We start from the raw sequence: 22,719 nt of genomic DNA on the forward strand, positions 1-22,719 counted from the left end.
ATCTGACACTAATACTCTGAACAGGTATTTCAAAATGGAATACAGTGCTGTTAGACATGCAATAAGTACCTGTTATCTTAATTATCTATTAACATTCAATTTTTGCTGATGCTACCCTGCTGGCACAGAGGCACAGAGCAGTGACTGAAGTAAAGACAGTCTGCAGACTGTGAGACAGAGAGGTTGCTGCAGACACAGCTCTCTGTCTCTGGATCATCGTCACATGACTCTCAGAGAATCTCTAACTACCAGAAGCTTTCTTATCCATTTTAACTAGTTTAAGAAGATAAAGTTAACTGTATTGTTATTATTATTATCATCATTATTTATTTATTTATTTTAATCTGTCCCAGTACTAGTTATATTTATATTGAAATCCATATAATACATGAATTTACAATAACATATATTCAAGTATGTGATTAAAGGCAGTTTAAAAACCAAATCCCACGAAATTCACTGGAGTCAAAAACTGACCTGGCAGCTACTGAGACAGTTAACTTCAAAAGGAGTTCGGCTGTCGTCTTTTTTAATCACGTGGAACAACAAACTGAATAACCAAATGGATGTTTGTCATTTACAGATAAGACAACAACAAAGGGAAACTCTTCAGCTTTAGTTTGAGCTAAGGTGCCGTAAGTGTGGCAAGTGCAGGAAGTACACAAACTACACACACTGCATTTTGGTTTTTAGCTGTGTTGTTGTTGTTGTAGTAGAACAGATAACAGAAAATACAGATACATGTTATAACTCAGTTTAGACCAAATCTATAGTGGTCCGAGATGTGTCTCAGTCACATCATGGCTGTTACCACCTGCACACGCCACCACAGCTCAACCACACTCTGCAGACTTTTCCCCAAATAAGGACTTTTTTTGGATCCAACAACAAATATAAAGATTGGACCTGAACTGCACACTTCATGACGTCACCTCATTCTATTAATCCGTCCATCTGATACTTCATCCATTACACTGAAGGGGACTGTTCTCCAGTCAGCTCTCTGCATAGCTGGACAATAACAGGAACTGTTTATTGGTCTAATCAGAGTGATCAGGGCTGGACTATGAGACTGTATTATAGTCACCTTATCTGTCGCATGCATGCACAGACAGACAGACACACACACACACTAAAAACAAGGCATTCCAGCTCCATTAAATCACAGTCAGTTTGTTTTTAGACCAAGATGGAAAAAAACCCATTCTAACAATGTACTGTATGTCTGACCGACATGACCTGTGTGTTCAGTTTATCTCTCAGCACCACCATGGCAGCTGCACACTGGTTATTATACAAAATAATGACCCATGTGTTGTGGTATGTGTGTTAAGTACACTGTCAGCTCAGGTTAACACATCTAAACGACACAGCTTGATTATGTTTGTGCTCATATGTTCAACCCACCACTGCCAGATAGAAACATTACCACGAAGAGGCTAAAAATACACACTGGCACACTGAGGTTTGGTCATGGAGGAATTAAAAAATAAATAAAAAATTACAATCATTCAGCTCATTGTCAAATTTGACAGTTTAATAGGGTAGAATCAGTCACACAGAGAACTTTTATTTACCGTATTTTCCGCACTATAGGGCGCACTGGATTATAAGGCGCACTGTCAATGAATGGTCTATTTTCGAACTTTTTTCATATATAAAGCGCACCGGACTATAAGGCGCATTAAGCGAAACAAAACTGTCAGATAAGTCAGTCAAACTTTATTAAACGCGTTCACAATAACTCTCAACATTATTCAAACGTTAATGAGCGTATTCACAATAACTCCCAACCTTGTTCAGTTGTAACACGTAAAAAAACACAGTCTGATACCACTAAATCAAACGTTAGCGTATTCACAATCACTCCTTATAGGTCCTTATACACGCACACTGTAATATTATGGTGAAGCACAGTATGTATTACTCCGCGACGCTCCTGACTACGGTAGCCGTAATGCTGCAAGCGGTGCGGCTTTGTACTTTACCAAAGTCGTACTAAAACATTTTGACAGAGCGCCGTGAGCGCCATGTACCACACAAAATCACTTCGAGGTCAGTCAGCACAACCAGAATGAATCCATATATAAGGCGCTCCGGATTATAAGGCGCACTGTCGTTTTTTGAGAAAATTAAAGGCTTTTAAGTGCGCCTTATAGTCCGGAAAATACGGTAGTTTAAACTGAACTGAACTGTTAGCTAACAAAAAGGGTAATTTTGCCAACGGATGCTAATGCTAGCATGTACATTTTCAAAAATAAGGTATGCCACTTTAAAGCCCTCAGACATGAAAGGCAATTTTTTAGATTAAGTGTGACTTACACTTTCTGAGGATGTCATTATCTCTAATGTATAAATAAACATCTATAAATCACAGACAAAATACACTCCTTAATAGCTGCAGAACCTGCCTGAGAATTATCACTTTTTTATGTTTTCTTCAGCAGCACAGTGATCCAGTGATAGTTAGCAGTTCCTGTTTGCAGTTAACCTATGGATGCACTGCTAACAGATCATTTTGCATAATTAATTTTCCAAAGCGTAAATAAATATAGGTGAAACTAGAATTACCATCAACCAGCCGAACTGCAGGAAATATGGTCACAATCTGTCCTTCCTGAGTTACAGCATTGAATAATGGCCAGAGGTGTTTTTGCAAAACAGTATGTTGTCACAGTGAAGTTGACCTTTGACCCTTTGGATATAAAATGTCATAACTTCATTTTATCCTTTTAGACATTTGTGTTAAATTGTGTTAGATTGTAATCTCAGTATTTATTCTTGAGTTGGCCAAAAATGTGTGTTGTGAGGTCACAGTGACCTTCACCTTTCACCTTTGACCACCAAATTCTAATTAGTTCATTCTTGAGTGAACATTTGTACCGCATTTTGCACAACCTAGCAACCCAAAACGTGTTCTTCTTAATGGCTTATTACTGATGTATAAAGCATTAGTATCTGATTTATTAACCATTAATAAAGCCATTAATTACATCTTAAAAACCCCACTTTACAAATCAGAGTGATGCTGATATTTAGTTTAAAACAGTGAATGTGTGAGTTCACTGACTGACCTGTGGGTGTGCTGACGTGGACAGTGTACTGGCCCTTCTGAGTGTGGAAACTCTTCACACTGGTTTTTACTGAGGATGATGAGGATGATGTTGATGATGAGGAGGAGTTGGAAGAGGAGGTCACAGTGCAAACTTTCTTCCTCCCCTTCTCAATGTGCTTCAGTAACAGGTAGGCCATCTTGTCTCCTCTTCCTCCCCGTGACAGAGTCTTCCTCAGCAGCACAGCCTGGGCCTCCCGCAGACTGTCACATACACAGAAACACATCATCAACACAAAATACACACAGAAATGCATTGTATACACAATGTAAACACACTGATGAAACTCTCAGACAGAGGCTGGTGGCTCCATGAGGCTGAAATGCTGTTTGTTCTGGGGGGTGTGACAGGTTTCCATGACTTTACACCAGATGCCAGTGAAATCTGTGTATCCATTAAAGGACACTCTGAACATTTATCCCAATTTACATAAAAATATATTTTTACACTAAAAAGGTGTAAAGAGTAAATATTGAAGCGCTGTTACTTTAAAACAAGTTGGCTGTGAAAATAAGACATCAGAGTTTGTGGGTCCAGTGCGGCTGTAACACACTGCCAGGTCAGGAAGACACTGCAGAGACCACAGGAAGGAGAAATGATGCGACACCTTACACGATGCGTTCACTGCCACTGGCTGTGATCAGCTGCAGCTGCTCTGTGAAGCTGTGGACGTGGCTACAGCTGCTGCTGTGTGTGTGTGTGTGTGTCTCTGGTGCTGTGGATGTGTTGCAGTAGCTGTAATGTGATTCCCCTTCACTGATCCCCTTAAAATTACAACCTGGGGGCGGTGTTTAGCTCAGTGGGTAGAGCACCTGCCCCATGTGTTGAGGCTATAGTCCTCACTGCAGGCGGCCCCGGTTCGAATCCGCGCCGGACGGCCCTATCCTGCGTGTCATTCCCCCCTCTCTCTGCCTCCCCATTTCCTGTCTCTCTCAACTGCCCTATCCAATAAAGGCATGAAAAGGCCAAAAAAAGAAAAAATAAATAAATAAGATTACAACCTGAACCTACGCAGCCAGAGCAGCCAGCTGGAGTGATTAGAGCTGCAACCATTAGTCACTTAATCAATTACAAAATAGATAGAAAATTATCTGCAAGTGTTTTAACTGTATTTTTATCCAAAAGTTTAAAAAATGCTGTGAATTCTGACAGTGAATCTACACTGTCAGCACTGTCAGATGAATGTTTGCTGTGTCAGAGCGGAAAGGTCAACGGTTCATTGACATATAAAGGGAAACAGGGTTTTGGAGAAATGTGAGCTAAAATACTAAAGTTCACAACAACACATTTGGCTGTTTGTCATCATTTGACCACATTAACTGACAGAAAGTTGGTGGGAATGTTCTGTTCTCTCCAATGGAGAGAGCTACGTGGGAGAGGATCAGTGTCTGTGTTCCTGTCTGAAAGCTCGAGTCAAACTGGCCTTCAGCAGTGTGAGGAGAGAGAGTCCAGACCTGCTGCAGCTCTGTGAACAAACAACACAGATTAATCCACAGCTGATAACTACAGTACACACTCAGACGCCCTGCAGTCTGACGGAGCTTCACCAAGTTTATTTGACTTTCCTGAACTCAAACATCACAGCTGCTGGTTTGTTAAGAGAAGCTTGATTTTTACAAGTTACTCAAAGCCAAGCTGGACAGAGCAGATAAACTCAGAGCCCATGAGAAGCTGAGCTGGTTTAAGACAGTGAGTGGACTGAAGGATATTAACAGTTAAACGTTTGTTGTTCTTCATGAGCAGCACGTTCTTCATTTTATGTGTTGGATATTAATTAACTTTAAGCATAAATTTACAGCAGATTTTATAGTGGTGTTGCAGAAAAAGTAAACTGAGTCTCTGGATTTAAAGATAAAGCACCTTTGAATCACTGGCTGTAAATTGTCACAATGATTTGTATCATTTCATTCTGGACTTTTTCTTCAGCTCTTTATTTTCTTTATTTACTTCCTAAAATCTGAAAATCTGGAGCCATAGCTGGACTACAGTGACACTGGAAACAACACGACAAGTGTTTCTACCTGCAGTGGAGGGCAGGGACTGACCATCACAGGTAGGGGCAGCCCTTTTCACTTTAATCTTTATTGGCAAAAGATTTGCAACATTAAAGCTCCATATAGTCTAAAGGTAGATGTCCATGTGTTTGTGATTATAAAGCAGGTCTAGGTTCTATATTAATATGGTGAAAGTATCAAAGCCTCAGTCCACAGAGAAATGCACACAGCCTGTATTCAGAAACTGAGCCTTAAAACCAGTCAGGACTTCTGCAACTTTGTGATGTCACAACAAAACAGTCACCGCCCTCAGCCACGCCCCAAGCCCCGCCCACCTGGACCCACCACCCAACCTTGAAGGATTTGGCTTCTCTGAGCGTTTACCTGAAATCTGCTATATTTTTATTGGATCACTCAGAAAACAGTCAACCAATCAAAGGAGAGGCTCAGATCCTCTCCTCTGATTGGCTGACTGACCTGTTGTTATTAAAGCTCCAGAGAGAAGCCTGAGAGAGGAGATGTAAAACTACACTGAGATGGTTTTTGGTTCTTAAATCATAAATATATCTTCTGATGGAGATCAACACTTCAGATAAAACACTGGATGATGCGAGTTTCGGATCTATTCACATCTTTCCATCATCCCTGCAGTACAACGTCTTCAAACACCTTCCATCAGTTCCTCTTAGTGTTTTTCTATTTGCTAGTAACAGGATTTTAAACAAGTGCCCATGACTTCCCATCACATTTTCTTCCCCTGAGTAATTACAGAGATAAAGTAGCAGACTCTCAAAGATTCTTCTGACCACCTGAATGAAAAACAAACTCAAACCAGTGCAACTGCAGATTTACCACAGGTAGCTGGAAGTGACAAAACTGTGCAGGAAGACAGAAGATGTTTCTAACTATACTATCTTTGTTTGGTTTAGAAACAAGAGACACAACTAGAGAAATGTGTTAAAAATCAGACAGAATAGTCTGGATCCAGATGTTTGGAGGAGTCAACAGCAGCAGGTGTTGTTGAACCACCAGTGTTTTTCAAACATCATCAGATGTGGATATTTACTCCGGATATTCACACCAGATACTGCAGCCTGTTCAAAGCAACTACATTCCCCACAATCCCTCCAGATGTGTCACTGTGTGGTCTGAATCAAGTCTTCCCACAGTCTGTCCTGACCCTGGCTATGACCCCTGCCCTCCATGACCTTTGACCTCTAACCTCTGACTCTGGGCTGTGTTGATTGTTAACACTGAGGAGACTGGTTTCTGGTTTCTCACACTGACACAGGTCGAACTCCTCACATGTTGTCTCGGAGCCCAGGAGGAGACGTGTTGACCTTTCTCTCAGGCTGAAGGTCAAACATTCACTACATCCAGAGTTTAAAGCTGAACCACTGCCTCACATCTTCAGCTGCTCTGCTTTAACAAACACCAGAACAACCAGATCATGTCGCTCCTGTTCCAGATCTCCTCACTGGTCACTTTTAAAGTTCAGGATTTTACTGATCACATCTAAAGTTCTTCAGGGTTTAGCTCCCAGTTATGTTATGTGAAAGAAAATAGCCTCAGATCCACAGACAGGACTCTGCTGGTTGTTTCTAAGTCCTGGTTCAGGTCTACAGGAGACCTGCCAGAGACCAGAACTCCCTGCCTAATTTAAAGTTTACTTTTATTAATGTCAGGTTTTACTTTTCCAGTTATTTTATTGCTTTTATCATGTGTGATTGTATTTTCTGTATTTTATTCTATTTTATTCACTGGACGTTTTTTGCTGAATCTTTATGTAATGTCATTTTACTAGTATTTAACAGTATTTTGAAAGATGCTTCGTTCTTGTTCCTGACAGTCCAGGTGTAGCTCTCAGACATGGTTTATACCCCAGCTGTTGATTTCATCACATTTCTGAGGCCTGAACCATGAAACAGGATCTGAGGTTATCGAGGTAACTTCAGGTTTAACAGGCTGAACTCCTAAAACCTTCCAACAACCAAACTACTGACCAATCGGATACCTAGAAAAAATCATGTCATCATCATGTCTACTGGATCCTGACAGGGACAAAAGAGTTCAGAATAAACTGATAAATAACAAAGATCAGTAGATATTTATATAAATCAGTGGGTTTGTTTCCAAGTCTTTCCATGTGTCCACTCTGGTTTTAAAACAGAGCTTCAGACAAACAGAGCAGAGTTTATCACGAAATAACGACATCAGAGCTATAAGAGCTTCAGCAATCGAACACAGATTCTTTCATCCACAGGATCCTGACAGTGATGAAGCTGTGACTCTCCTCTTCATCACTGCAGCTCAGAATAACAAGAGGAGACTGTGAGCAGAACTGGAAACAAAAACTAAACCTCTGATTACTTTGATCAGATCATTGATCCATACATTGATCAATATTTCATCATTAGAAAGTAACATATTTAGAACAGTTTTAATAAAAAGAGTATCATATCTTTTATTATAAATACATATAAACGTTGGTTTTTTATCCTAAATGTTTTGTGAACTTATCTACAGAGCAAAGTGAATATGATGTTGAAGTGTTGAGGTCGTCTGCAGCGTGTGGTCCAGTGTTTACTGTAGCATCAGGCGAAGAGCTCCACCTGCTGCCTGAACACAGAACTACACCTACTCTGTGGTCTGAAGTCAAACACAAACTGTTCTCACAGAGGACAAGGAGGAGGAGGAGGAGAGAGGAGGAGAGAGGAGAGAGGAGAGGAAGAGGAGGAGGAGAGAGGAGGACAAGAGAGGAGAGAGGAGAGAGGATTGAGGAGGGGGAGGAGAGAGGAGTGAGGAGGAGGAGAGAGGAAAGAGGATTGAAGAGGAGGAGGAGGAGGAGGAGAGAGAGGACAGAGACTGAGTGGAAAGATGTAACTTCAGTGGTACACATTTATAGCAAATTAGTCACTGATACAAAGTAAACCTGGGGCTTTTGTGGCTCCTGGGGGTCTGGAACCCCTTTGGCAGTTGCCCTGTATGCCTAATGGTTTACCAGCACTAGAGTGAGGAGAGAGGAGTAATCTTACCTCAGCGTCTGCTTCTTTGCTCCTCCAGTCTTCACCTTCTTCTCCTCCCTCCTCGTCTCTGCAGGTCTCTCCCCCCTCAGACCTGGATTAGACTCCAGGTCTGGGATCTTAGAGCTCGCTGGACTCTGGTTCTCTACTTTAGACCCTGAATCAAACTCTACCTGTGAGGTTTTCAAGCTCCCTTCACTTCCTTCTGACTTTAAACTAGTTTTTACATAATGCCTGTCTTCTACTTGTACTTCAGACCCAGACCCAGACCCAGACTTGGACTCCAGAGATCCCCCTGTCTCTGCTTCAGGCCTCAGGCTGGACTCCAGGTTTGGGACTGTGTAGGTTGTTAATCTTTCTGCTGAGTCAGACTGATGTATTACACTCTTGTCTTCTGTCATAGAGCTTTCTTTCGTCTCAGACCCTGACAGAGACTCTTGATTCTGGTTTTCAGTCCAAGTCCCTGGATCTACTCTGTCTTGTGTCTCAGTCTCTGTGGTGGACTCCACATTAGAGATTTTAGAGGAACTGAGTCTTGTCTCTGTTTCCTCGGCCTCAGGCTCTGGATCAGAATTCAGGTTCAGAGTTTTTCCTGTAGTTTCTGTTCCGTCCTCTGTGTCCTCAGCATCTCCAGTCCAGTGCTGGAGGTTGTTGAACTCGGGTTTAGATCCAGGTTTAGATCCAGGTTTAGTTTGTGCTTCCTCAGTGGTGGTCTTCATCTTCACCTCTTCACTTTTCACAGAGGCCAGGTTCTCCTCCAGCACTGGAGACCTTTTGTAAACACCTTCAGCTCTGAGTCCAGACTTAGCAGGACCAGAGTGGGGGATCTTAGCACCCAGCTCTTTGTCCTGGGTTTCAGCTGGATTCAGGTCGGTGGCTGCTGGTTCAGCAGCTCTGGTTGAGGCAGGTAGAGGTGAAATGGCAGTGGGACCAGATCGAGCTGCTGTAATGTGGCCTTGAGCTGGTCTAGTTCTCTGGGGTACGGTGGTTGGTCCTGGAGGGATGCGGCGGGGGTTGAACTGGACAGGAGGCCGGTGTGGGATGATGGTGGGACAGATGGAGGTCAGCGCCCACCCTGGCAGAGAAAACGTTACCGTGGAAAACTCACAGCGAGGACCATGGAAACCTCGTCTGCAAACACAGCGATTAGACTGTCGGCACAGCGCTCTGTTATGGCAACGAGGAAAACAGCTGGCTGTCGGAGGAAACAAGGAGAGGACACAAGGAGAGGACACAAGGAAAGGAGGATAGAAAAAGAGAAGTAATACAAGAAATGAACAGTTCATATCAGAGTAGATGTGGAACTCATCACTAAAGAACCTGGTTTTGAAAGGTTTTCAGCCTCTTGATCATCTTGATGTGAAGTTGCAGCAGTTAAAAAAAAAAAACCACACATCTCACACTATCTTTTATAAAGATTCAAGAGCTCAAAACCTTTCACACTCATTTGACTATAGTTGACCTATAATAGGCCGAGCTGGTTGACATGGCAACATTGAGCAGGAGCTGGTGTTTTCACACAAGATAGAGGAAGTTTTGTAAAGAGGAAAAAACGTTTAGTGTGATTTCTACTTTAAATATGAGCCAAACTCATGAAAGCTTCAATGTAAGAAAAAGAAATTCAATTGAAAAATCCCACAACACACGTTCCTCCTCATTTTCAATTTAAACACTATTTAAAGGCCTCCTTCCTCCGGATCAGAACTGGAGGAAGGACAAATATATTTCTCTTCTTTTCTTGATGTTGTTTCTGTCAAAAGCTGTAAGTTCTTACTAAGTTCTCACTTTTTAAGATCAAGTGGTTTTTGACCACTTGTTATTTTTTATTGTTTAAATTCTTGTCTTGTATTTATGATATATCTTATCACTTCTTTTCCTCGCAGCCAGACAGAAGGAAACCTGCTGGACAACAGTCGAGCCCACGGCTGATCATGATTTTCACTGTTTCACTGTTTTATTTATATTGAATCACATTTGCCTCAGAGGGTTCTACAGGCTGTGAAACATACAACAGCCTCTACATTTATTTACAGTCTTGATCTGGATGAGAAAAAACTTGACATGTACAGTTATTCTCAGTGCTTCTGAACACAGAGACTCAGGACTCTCCTGGATAAGCTAACAGTCATATGCGCTTCAGTATCCAGAGCTACGAACATATTCAACATATCAATGTATAATATAACCATCACTAAAAATATTGACAACAAGAACTACAGCTGAACCTTTAGACAAAACGTCTCCATGCCCAGGTCAGATGTGTGATAAAAGCAGAATGCATGACAAGGAGACAGTTAATATAAACAGCCTGTGAATACAGTGAAGATTTAACCTGGCAACACTACAGAAAACATCGCATTCAAAACTAAGAACAGTCACTTTAAAACATATAAAACTCTCAGAGAAAAAGACTCAGCACCACCATCAGAAGGCGTTCACACCACAAGAACAACTTAGTCAGACTTCCTATGATTGGATGATTTTGGCTGAAATGCATCTTGGGAGTCGTAGTGTCATGTTTTGCTCTGATGAGAGTTCCATGTCGTTCAGTGACATGAAGAGAGAGAACTGTCAACCAGTCAGGGCTTTGAAACAGCTGCTCTCACTCTGAGACTCTCTGTAGTTGAAAGCCAGTAAGAGGACCTTGAGTTGAGATGACTGTGTGAAAGTTGTGGAGCTGTGGTCACTCAGCAGAGTTGATGGAAAAACAAACATTGCATTTTCTTTGTGTACACAACTTTTTAGATTTGCAGACAGACAGGTCCACTGTCTCTCTGTTCGTCCTCTACAAAGGTCTGTGCTGTTGTTTGTGTGTGTTTGTGTCTTTCAGGACAATGTGACCAAACAGAAAAGCTTTACCCTGCAGGCTCCAAGCCCCCTGGGACTTAGTGTGTGTGTGTGTGTGTGTGTGTGTGTGTGTGTGTGTGTGTGTGTGTGTGTAAGCCTCAAGACAGAGGGGAAATCTGCTTCCATTCACGAGTTTCTGCAGGACATTCACAGCCGTATAATCCCGACCTGAAAGAAACCATTGGGTTGTGTGTGTGTGCAGTCTCGTCTCCTACAAACTACATTTGTATACAACTAATCTACAACTGTCAGCGTGTTTTGGAGGGAATGTAGCAGTTTGCTTTCATTCTGTCATAAAACTGAAATCACATTTGTCTAAATCATGTTTGTAGGCATCAAGTGCATATTTAGTTGCCATTTTAAAAGAGTGAGCAGCACCTCCCTTAGCTATGTAAAATAACTGTGAGCAGATATAAACAGGTTAGAGTACTAGTAATAGTTTTCACCGTCCAACCTGATTCAGTCCTAAAACAACATGCAATGATGATAGCAGGTCTATTAGCAGGTTGTCATGTAAGAAGCCAAAAGGTGGATATTTAAGACTCCTTTACAGGAATCTTGTTTTAAAACAAGTTTTCATCTAACTCATGAAGCTACTGCCAAAGATGCTTAAAGGGCAGCAAATCAGCATTAAAACAACAGTCAGGTGTCCATATGAGCAGTGACACTGATTTCTCTTGTTCATACTATAAATTTTCCTCTTTTTGTTACTGTCCTTCCATTAGAGCTCAACTGTCTACATAAACATAGTTTTCATGATAAAAGACTTTAACTTTGAAATACATCCACTTAACATGTTTAACTTAACTTCAGATTAACTTAAACTTACACATAAACTTTGTTTAAGTAAAAATGTTTTCCAAAGGTTGTATATATCATAAACTGTTAACTTTGGTTCACTACTGTCTGTCTTCATTTCAACACTGACTGGATGTTGATGGTAAATCTGTAAATGTGCTGTGTGAGAACAGAAAGACTGACAGCAGGTTGAAAACAGTAACAAAGGTACAACTGTTCATTATTACTCTGTTATGAATTTGAAACCATGAAGGTTGTAAAGTGTAACAGATTTGGAAGTCAAGAGCACAGACTGTGAATAAAGATTGGCGTACCCGTCGTGACATCACCCGCAGGTTTCTGAAGAGCGGTTTCGAAGCTCAGAGTGCTGCTCTATGGTCGCCATCTTGGCAGTGCCACCCGAACAGGCTAACCCAAAAATGGTGCAAAAAAATGGTCAAATGATGTCTGTGGAGCCCACACTTCGGTTGATGATGCAGGCTTAGTAACTGCAAGCATACGCTCCCGTTAGCATCATTAGCACAGCTGGGCCTCTTCCTCCGAGGCTAACCCAAGGCTAATTCATTTGCTGGCTAATTAGCTAGTTTACAAGCTAAGCTAACGTGTCCTGTTACCCAACAAGTCAAATTATCCATTTGATATTTGTATTAAAAAATCCTCCAAAAGGCTCCAACACCACAAACACAGAGAGGTCACTTTCACAGATTAAATGAACTGAGGTGACGCCATGTAAACAGTTAGCGGATGGTCATGATACCCAGCTGTCACTCAAAAAGGCCACGCCCTCAATTAATCATAACTTTAGTCCTTAACAAAATGTAAACAGCTGAGTTATATAAAATTCAGCCCGTAGCATTGTCATGAAGGAGGAAATTAGCTCTAGAGACCAGAACAGTTTCTGTACCAGGCTGTAAACATGTTTCTTTCTGCTGTAAAGTTGGACATTTGAACATGGGAGTCTGTGGGGACTGACTCACTGCTGGAGCCAGACTCTAGTGGTCGTTAGAGGAGCTGCAGCTTTTGGCTCTTCACCTTTGATGCTTCATGTCTCAGGAGGTTTCTGCTTGATCAAGACTTAAGGTCAATAGCAACACACCAGCCTCTGAGACTGTGATCTCCATCACACACCACAAAACTATAGCTACAAAAACAGACACAACTTTGCCATGTTCAGCTCATTAACACCAGCCAGGTGACAAAAAAAAACAGTGAAGTTTGTTCTGATGGTGGCGACAGAGGAAAGGTCATGTTCTTACCTAAGTATGAAGACTTCATCCTCTGTATGGTGGCCTTATTAGGACATTCAGAGTCTGCTTGACAGACTCAGCTCCACACTGTCAGACTGGATCAATTTGTCAGTCTAAGCTGGTCTTGATTTATTCTCAGCAGGTCAAACAGGTCTGGTGTGTGTCATCTTCCTGTATCATCATCATCAGTGTAAACTGCTCGTGTCGTATGAGAGGCTAGACGGTGACAGGTTTACTACAGTTCGTCAGTTAAACAGATCAACACACAGGGAATGATCCTTGTTCCTGTATAATACAGAGGAGGATTTCTGGTTGTGATTCACCATCAGGTCTGCAGTGAACCTGCTCTGCATGTGGATATAATAAACAACACTTCAGATGTGGTAAACTTAAAGTCCAGAATCACTGTAAATCTCAGAGGAAGCACTGAACCCCTCATAAATCCAGATGGAACGGAGTCATAAAGCATCACACTGCTGTTATATATACAGTCTGTGGTGTGTAGTCCAGGCCATGAGTATTTGGATAGTTAAGCACATTCATCATGATATAAAAAGAACACATATTACAGTAAAGTGCCTGAGTCTCTGCTTTGATTTGAGGATCTTTACATCAACAAAGGAAGAACTGTGTGGGCGGTGGAGATGTAGGTGGAGTTGTCTGTCAGTGTGAGGAGTAAAGAGGTGAAGAAGATAACGAGGCTCAAAGATATCAGTGAGATATCAGAGGTCGTCTGTTTGCCAGAATCAGCAGCTATACTTTCTAAAAAAAAAAAAAAAAAAAAAAAAAAAAGCAGATGTTTACAGGAAAACTAGAAAATGTGAAACGAGCTGTCAATGGAGGAGCAAATGTCTTGTGAATGACCTCTGTAAAAATGATGTCAAAGAAAACAGTGTGGAGCCTCCACCTCATCTGTAATTCATGGTGGTTCTGTTGAGGCTCATTCATTGATGATGTCACTGCTGAGGAGGCAGCAGGATCAACCACACGAGGTCCACAGGAGCCAACTGCATCACAAATCAGTGAACGACATGTCATCACTCAGTAGGACAACGATCCTGAACATACGAGCAAAACAACCACAGAGATTTTCAGAGTGAAGAGGTGGAACATCCTTCACAGTCACCTGAACTCAGGCTCTTACTGAAGACCAGACTAAAGACAAAGACCACAACAACAACAGGAGCTGAGGGAGGCTGCAGTGGAGGGAGAGCATCACCAGGGAGGATACAGAGTCTGCTGATGTCTGTGGCTCACAGACTTCATTTTATACCAAATATTAAATGTGAATTTTGTGTCTCTGGCTTGAATTAAGAATTAAAGACTTGAAACTTTGATGTGGTCTCCATTACTTGATGTACAAATCATTTCACTTTTTAAGAGCTTGGTTTTTCTTGTGTCAGTTCGTAGCAGCACAGAATAGGCAAAACTGAGGTCACAGGTCACTGAGGACCTGGTCTGGGGGGGGGGGGGGTGTATACTATGTTATGATAAATATCATATATGGGTGGAAATATCACAATATTCATTGTTATTGAATTTTTCTTCTGCTTCACTCAAAAGAAACTTGGTTTAATGATTATTATTGATCAGCCTAACAGGATCATAAGACGAGCCTCCTCATGTAATGATGACAGTGTCTATATGTAATGTTGTCTAAACACTACAGTACCCATGAGCCTCAGTGAGCTCTGCGATGGAGGCAACTCGATGCGGAGCAGTGAAATCAGCATCATGTCATATTCAGAACTAAACTCTGCACCGCAGCTGCTGGAAAAACTGATGCAAAATCCAAAAGAGATCAATATCTAACTTAAGAGTCTGATTGGATGGTTCTTGGAGCAATGCATTCTGGGACTTGTTGTTGACTTCTCTCTTAAAGTTGTTCTGGACACTGAGTCTGTTTTCAGACTTTTTTAAATATTTGAAACAAGATCATATTTTTGAATATTTTTTTAAACGTGAAAGTTTAATCAGGTGATTCAATAACTGGAATGACTCTTAATTCATGCTTCCACGTGTTGCCTGTCCAGCCTTTTGTGAATCATTTCATTTTAGATTATTTAAAAAAGTAAAAACATATAAGAACTTATAAATAAAAAAAGATTCTGTGATGAATGGACCCAGATGTTTCTGTGGTCCAGATGAGTTTTACTGACAGCAGCTTTCTGTCAGAGGGACTTTAACATCTGCAGCAGGAAACTCCAGCTGTTCAGGTGTTTTACTACAACATGACAATAAATCAATCAGATTTCAAACATAAGTCTGTTAATAAACCCAAGATCTGCTTTTGATTAAATCGGTGGATTTCATCTAAAACTCATCATTTTCTATCATTCAACATTTCTACAATGCTTTGTTTTCAGGGCATTTTATTGGTTTTACAGAATGAAGGATCTATTCTTTGCTGTATTGTCTCTGCACATGCGTTTTATTGACTAGAATCATTCTTTGAAACAAGCAGTCAAAGAGCCTCTGAAGTTCATGTCTCAGGTGCTGAAGCCAGTTTGACTCCCCAGCACTGACACTGTGGTCTGAGGGACAGCAGCCTGTACTCACGTTTGGTGCATCTCCTGGTTTTAGGCGACAACATCCATCCGACACAGCACTGACCTCCACAGACATGAGGACTGCAGAGAGAGAGAGAGAGAGAGAGAGAGAGAGAGAGAGAGAGAGAGAGAGAGAGAGAGAGAGAGAGAGAGAGAGAGAGAGAGAGAGAGAGAGAGAGAGAGAGAGAGAGAGAGAGATTATATCTTCTCATCTTGTGACCTTGTCATCATTTTCCAGCATATTCTACATAGGTCATCTTCTACCTTCACCTCATCATGTGCGTGCATGTCTTTGATTGGCCAGTGCGGCCAGAACAACCAGTAAACAACAACAATAACAAGTTTCCCACTTGTTGTCATCTCAGATGTGATGTCATTTCCAGCTTCAACATCCGACTTCTGAGGTGAATGAAACGGAGCATTAAATCAAATCAAAGTACTTAATTGATCCCAAACTGGGAAATTGTTGCGTTGCAGCAGCAGCATAACTTACAATATGTACAATACGATACAGAAAGTAACAAAAAAAGAATGTACAATATTTCAATAAGGGCACAATAAGGGCTGTTAGGGCTGAAAGTGTATTTACACTATTTACACATGAAGGGCTGTGGTGTTGTATGCACCACTGGTGTTGGCATACAGCAGATCCAGGGTTTTATTGTCTCTGAAATGTGTGAGTGTGTGTGTGTGTTAGCCCATTGGCCTTCTGGGAAAAGGAGTCAATTAACTGGGTCAAACAACCCCCAGCCATCAAAGTGAAGGGACAACGCAACTTCACAGTCACGTGTAACAGGAAGTAAGTGTGTGTGTGTGTGTGTGTGTGTGTGTGTGTGTGTGTGCCATACATGCTAACAGGCTGTTTGAGAACAGTTTCCCCTGTTTTAAAAAGTGAGGCCGAGCAGGGAGCTAATCGATCAACTTCATTTATTGAAGGAAAAGAACACAAACAGGAGTAGTTCTGCTGCTGCCCCCACACCCCCACACCCCCACCCCGAGGAAGGCAGTACTGTTTTAATGTATCATCCCAGATTATTAACAGTTTTTTATTTCTGACTGAGGAGCCTGAAGTTTGACTGAGGAGGTTTCAAGGATCAGATTTCAGTGTGAATAACTGTCATTGTGGTTTGTAACAAATGAACAGATTTAAGATGAAAGGATTCACTGAGCAGGCTGGAGGCTGGGCTCATATTTGATTAACAGTTGTGGAAACAGGAAGGTGGAGAGAAAAAGCTGTTTTTTAAATGTTGCCGGCTCAGTGTGGACACAGCCTCTCTGCAGAGGATTTAATCATTACTCACAGTGTACTGGGTGTATTGTAGCTGCAGAGGAGGCCCCACTAACTCACACACACTAACACATGCCCGGTGTGTCTGTGTGACACAGACAGTCTGGGCAGGTCTCTCTTCGAGGTTACATGCAGTGTAGCCTCAAAATACAACACAATGGGCTGCACAACACAAGACTAACTGTTTAATTAGCAGTGAACACAGCATGCAGCTGGGGCTGATGGGAATGTCGTCAGATCTGCAGGGACACATTAAAATGTTAATGACGGATCAGCAGAGTTCATCTTGAGGGGAGCATGAATGTCTGAACGTCTGAGAAAAAAAAAAACATACATATTTAATCAGTATGATCTGAGCCTGTGATGGTCAATGAATGAGGACAGTGAAACCAACTGTGTGAGTCACATTAAAGTCACATTCAAGAGTGCTGCCAGGTGTAGACAGACAGGTGTGAGTTTGAGCCTCACAGTGTTTTTAGTTTGAGGGAATCATCAGTGATCAGTCTTTTGTCTTTTGAGTTGGACTGTAAATACCTGCTGAGTGGAAACTTCTACTTTGACAGGAAAGTATAAAAACAACAATAACTGTAGCTGGTTTGTTTTCAGATCCCACGCAGCCACAACATGTACAAAACAACTGCACTAATATTTTAACAAGCCCAGAGACACCATGTTGGAATTCAGACTGTGGAACAGCCTAAAGTGTTGACACCCCCAACCAGATGCTGATCACATCACTAAGCCCCGCCCCCCTTTAATTACTGCTCCTACACCTGTCAATCTTTCCATCAAGTTATATAAGCCATAATGCTAACAGACTGCGAACAGTGACAGGTTCCAGGTAAAAAGTCTTTATCCTCACCTGAAGAAACAGCACTGCTGAAGTACTTCAGTGGAGAACTAGTTCTGACATTATGTAAAGATCAGATTTATTTAAACCTGCTAATCTTTGTCCTAAAAGCCTCTCTCCGGTTAAAAAAAAGGAAAAAACAACGCTTTGAAACACATGCAGAGTTAAGAAGACTAACAAATGTGTTTGACAAATGTAACTTTGTCAGGAGTTGCTCCAGTGTGAACATTCCTGCTAATGTTAGCTTCAATTCTGATAGCATCCAGGTCTGACCCCTGCTCTGAACCTGTACCTCCATAAACTAATGGAGTTAACAATACTGAGCTCCAACTGGCCTTGGAAGTATCAGTGGATTAGTTCTTAGGTATGCGCTAGTTAGCTGGACATGCTAACATTAGAGCAGATAAACAGTGTTCAATGCATTCCTCCTCATCCAGATAAAGCTGGCCCATACTTGGCCCACCGTCTTTTTTCTTCTGGCCCAGAATAGGCCTGGATCCATGGCCCCAAACTGGCCCACATGCATGATTTTCTGAACCTACTTCCTCATCTGGACCAATTCTGGTGCACACACAGTACATCATCCAGCTGTCAGACAATACCAGAGGATAACAGCCGGAATCCGCCCAGATGTTTGAGTATATGGGCCAGACCTGGGCCGAGCACCCTGGCATATGCTGGACCAGATGTTTTATTTTGCTATTGGAAAGACCTAAAAAAAAAACTGCTGACCCCCAAACTCTTCAGTATCTCTGTGACTAGTCACTGTTGCTGAGGTGCTTAAGGGGCTGAGGGGTTTGGCAAATAGTTGGCAGCGTAGCACAGATGTCAAACATCTGCATGAAGATTTCTATGCTCCAAGATGACTTTCAGAGAGATGAACTGGAAGTCAAAGCAGTGGAAGATTTTGGAAATCATGAGTGAGGATATTCAGTACAGGATCTGTCACGGCTGATTAAAACAAGCAGAACCTGCTGTATGGTCCTTTAAACGTGGCACCGTCACGTCATATCAGGTTTTAGCGAGTTCACAGACGCTCTCTTGTTCTGCTGCTGCACTCACTGAAAGTCACTGTGAGGAAAAATACAAGCATCAGCAAAAAGAGTCATGAAGTAACATCACAGAGTCTGAGTTCGCCCTCCACAGCTCCTACGCTCTCAATAACAACTTCAAATACTCTTTTATTCTCCCTGAGTGGACACTGAGCTGTCTGTTAGATTTCACTTTTCATCTCCTGCTTTCTCTCCCACTGAGCCTCCACACAGAAAACTGAGGAGACATTTAACCCCTTTAATCTGCACAGAGCCCTCACACAGGAGAGAAAGGTGTGTAACCTCCAGCTTCATGTGGACTTTGAGTGTGAGGGTCTGTTAAACCTCGACATATTTGAGCCCCGTGAGCAGAGCTGATACCTAAGACCTGTGTGTGTGTGCGTGTGTGTGTGTGTAACTTTGTCCCCTTTTCACACACTTATACAAACATGTCTGTTTGTAACCTCTTTAAAGCTGCTCTGTTTACACACACACACAATATCCAGATCTTTGTAACTAATCCTAAACCCTGTGAACTGACTGGCCTTATAAACTGTGTGTGTGTGTGTGTGTGTGTGTGTATGTGTTTGACTGGCCTCAAGTGCAAGTCTGACTGACGGTCAAGTGATGGATGCAAAGTCAACACACACACAGACTCACACAGAGAAACACACACACACACAGAATTTCACACATTCCTGTCTGAAGTCCAACACACCTGCAGATGACGACTGGTCGGATGTGTTATGGTCTCACACACACACTCTCTCTCACACACACACACACACACACACACACGGCCTACATCACCTACATCAGTTGAAATGTCCAACAGACCAAATGATGTTCAGCTGAACTGTGTTGACTCTTTGATGCAGACTGAAACACCTGTGGAGCCGTGCAGACACAGAGCTGCTGCTGCCTCCATCCGGACTCTCATCTCCAACTTTAAACATTATCCTTCACATAGAAACACAGGATGATGTCACAGCTCTTCAGGCTGATGTTCAGACACCAGTTTGAATCATTCACACTGTTTCTGAGGCAAAGGTTGTCTCCTCCTTCACTCATTCACTGCTCCCTGTACAATGGACACTATACAACATACAGCTGTTTACTCAGCAGTGAGATTTCAGACACTAACTAATCGTCAGCTGTGATGAGTGGATGAGGGGATGAGTGGATGAGGGGATGAGGAGATGAGTGGATGAGTGGATGAGGGGATCCTTCATGGCCAAACAAATCCCACAGATTGACTTCATGCCGATAATGAAAATAATATGGCAGCAAACAAAACTGACATGTAAGTATTGGGTCCAACTGTTGAAACCAAGGGCCTTAAAATCTCAAGTTGGGAACAAAAGTTAAACATTTGTGTTATGTGTTGTCAAGGTTGCTAGGCGACAGGTGCAGCGCTTTGTGGTGCAACAGTAAGGGCGGGCACAGCTGGTGACGCAAAGCATAAATGCTCTGTAGACCAGAGCATCGGATTTCAGTTCAGCCTTTTCGTAGATCACATCCTCCAAAGGATGCAGCCCCTGAATTGGTCAACAGTATTTTCCATAAAATGTGGCACAGTGCATTGTGGGATTTTTGCAGGGCATTAAATCTACACCTTCAAAATTCAGACACAGACAATGTTTTCAGTTTTCGTAGCAGCATGATCTTTAGCTCTCACCCACTGTTGGTGACGCACGTGACAGAATTTTAGGCTCTGTGATTAAACATTTCTTGCCTAAATGCACCTTGGGAATTGTAGTTACCTTCTGCAAAAAAAAAACTATGTAAACAAGCTTGTACAGTCGAATGCAAAAATTTCGGTAAATTCCATATTTATGATTTTGAAGTGAAAAGAGACAAATGTCAAGCAGCTTCTCTTCAAATGTTATCGCTCTGAATTTGTGGCGTGCACAGAAGTTTGAGCCACTAACTAACCCACTAAGTCACTACTAAGTAACTAACTAAACTAATGAGTTTCCCATCAGCCTCAGCTGTACTCTGTTCAGTGCTAGTCAGTAAATAATTGAGTATAAACAATTGGTCAGAGGATAAAGCTTCATGATGGATCCATTATCCAGCAGAAACCTCAGGTTCTGAGCTCAGTAACTTTGGAGACTTTTATGACATTTTGAACAGAAACACTTAACAGCTGTCAAACATCAGCATGTCAGCAATGTCACTGTGAGCATGTTAACTTCAGCTGCAGCGCTGCAGGCTCCTCTACCTGTCTTACATGGGACCAGTGTCCCATACAGCTGAGACTATTAGTTGATTAACTGATTCAGTCAACAGAAAAATTATTGCAGAAATTATTTTTGTTCTCAAAATCATCTGAGTCTTTTTCAAGCACCAAAAAATAAAAAACAAAAGACAAAACAAAAAAACAGACTAATTGACAGATGAAGATGAGAGAATTTCCTGTTTTTCTTCGCCATGTCACTGTGAACTACAGGATTGTGTGTATTTGGACTTTTAATTAAAAAACAAGACATTTGTAGAACAGAATCACATTTGGCTTTGAGAAGTTGTGTTGGACGTTTCATAGATGATAATGACGGCCTGCTCATTCATTCAGTCATTCAGTCATTCAGTCATTATGTTTTAAGGTCTGCAACATAATTGATTAAAACAATTGTGTTTCTTAGATCATTTCAGTTTGAGGAAACGTGTTGGTTTGCCTTAAAGAATGAATGCTGCTGTAAGAAGACTGTTGGGGGTAAACAGAGGGTTGTTGGGTAACTTTTACTGGTTTATTAGCAGTTCTAAAAACATGAGCTGGACCACTTTACAAAAACATGCTGGTGTGTGAGCCTTTGTTGTAGAGCGGCTCCAGCTTCTTTCACAGCTTCTCACTGGTTCATAAACACTCACACAAATTCTCTTTTTGTTTGACTTCACCGCGCAGAGGAGTGAAATCCGGTGTAACGTTACAAAACACTGCAACAGCTGCAGAGCAGAAAACAAGTAACCGTGCTCACCCAGTCAGAGCTGCTCTCCTGCGGCCCCCGGCCGGCGCTCCAAGCCTCTCCCCGGGGTCCCTCACCGCCACCGGCTTGTTGGCATCAAGCCGCGGGGGGGACGGTCTGCCGGTGCCGTGCCTCCTCCGCCCGGCCAGGACCCCCTCCCGCTGCCGGGGCTGCACGGCTCCCTCCTCCCGGTGAGGGTGATGCTGAGCTGCGGTGTGAAGCGTTAAAATCCAGCTCGTCCAAACGCAGAGCAGAGACAGCCGCATGTTCTAGTCTGACAGGGGACAGACACTTCGAGAAGATGAATATCTGCAGGTTGTTCATGAGATGTTATTGAAACACGACAAAATTCATGGTGAGTGTCTGTGAGAGCTTCAGGTTCACTGTTACTGTCGGACCTCTGAGTGCTGGCAAGTGTCCAACCAATTTGACCCCCCAGATCGCCCGGCCTCTGCTTTTATACTGCTGTCGACCAATGGGACCAGAGCAGCTCAACAGCCAATAAGAGGCCAGGGCCAACGAAAGGAAGCAAGGGGGGTAGGAACAGCCGAATTGGGGGTGTCCAGAAATCTTCTTTAGTGTAGTTCTGTACTCTTAAACATCCACATTAAAACAATGAGGAAAATCAGCCAACTACCACATGAAGCATATTTCAAGAGGACTTAAGCCTGAGATCAGACATCCAGAGTCCAGCAGACCAGTTCCAGACCTCACAGGTGGTCTGGAACTGGTCTGCTTACTGTTCTCAAAGTCTGGATCTCTGGGGTGGTCTAGGATAGAGCTGCTTACAGACCCCAGATTCCAAACTAAACCTGCAGACACCACGTTTAGTTTTTATGCTGTGAACCGACTCCCAGAAAACTGCAGATCTGCTCAATAACTGTTTAAATGAGGTCTGGAGCAGGTCTCTGTTTGTATTTTATTATATCAAAGCTGGTATTGTGTATTCATATTTGTCACTGTACAAGTAACTATAGAGAACATTTTATACTACTGTTAATTTTTTCTTACTT

At 42.2% G+C, this 22,719-nt stretch overlaps 2 protein-coding genes across 6 annotated transcripts in view; both read right to left on the reverse strand.

Moving 5' to 3' along the window:
• The window catches only part of LOC139631725 (latent-transforming growth factor beta-binding protein 4), a 67,711-nt gene extending 58,850 nt beyond the window's left edge, over positions 1-8,861 (reverse strand). For all 5 annotated transcript variants that reach the window (XM_071496207.1, XM_071496205.1, XM_071496204.1 and 2 more), the window contains exons 1-2: positions 8,143-8,861; positions 3,075-3,316 (exon numbers count right to left, since the gene is read on the reverse strand). In XM_071496207.1, coding sequence (XP_071352308.1) covers positions 3,075-3,316; positions 8,143-8,849 — 949 coding nt within the window. In that variant the 5' untranslated portion in view covers positions 8,850-8,861. The remainder of the gene's footprint in view (positions 1-3,074; positions 3,317-8,142) is intronic.
• Positions 8,862-8,873: 12 nt separating this feature from the next.
• LOC139632398 (latent-transforming growth factor beta-binding protein 2-like) lies at positions 8,874-22,666 on the reverse strand (the record flags this gene model as incomplete). Its single annotated transcript, XM_071497317.1, has 3 exons — positions 21,719-22,666; positions 15,582-15,652; positions 8,874-9,325 (listed from the first exon to the last, which is right to left on the reverse strand). Coding segments are annotated over exons 1-3 (777 nt in total), but the record flags the coding sequence as incomplete, so codon positions are not given.
• Between the last annotated feature and the right edge of the window lie 53 nt (positions 22,667-22,719).

This window comes from Trachinotus anak, unplaced genomic scaffold (assembly GCF_046630095.1).
Source record: "Trachinotus anak isolate AG129_WGS33_773 ecotype Australia unplaced genomic scaffold, CSIRO_AGI_Tana_v1 ptg000014l, whole genome shotgun sequence".
Taxonomy (NCBI): domain Eukaryota; kingdom Metazoa; phylum Chordata; class Actinopteri; order Carangiformes; family Carangidae; genus Trachinotus; species Trachinotus anak.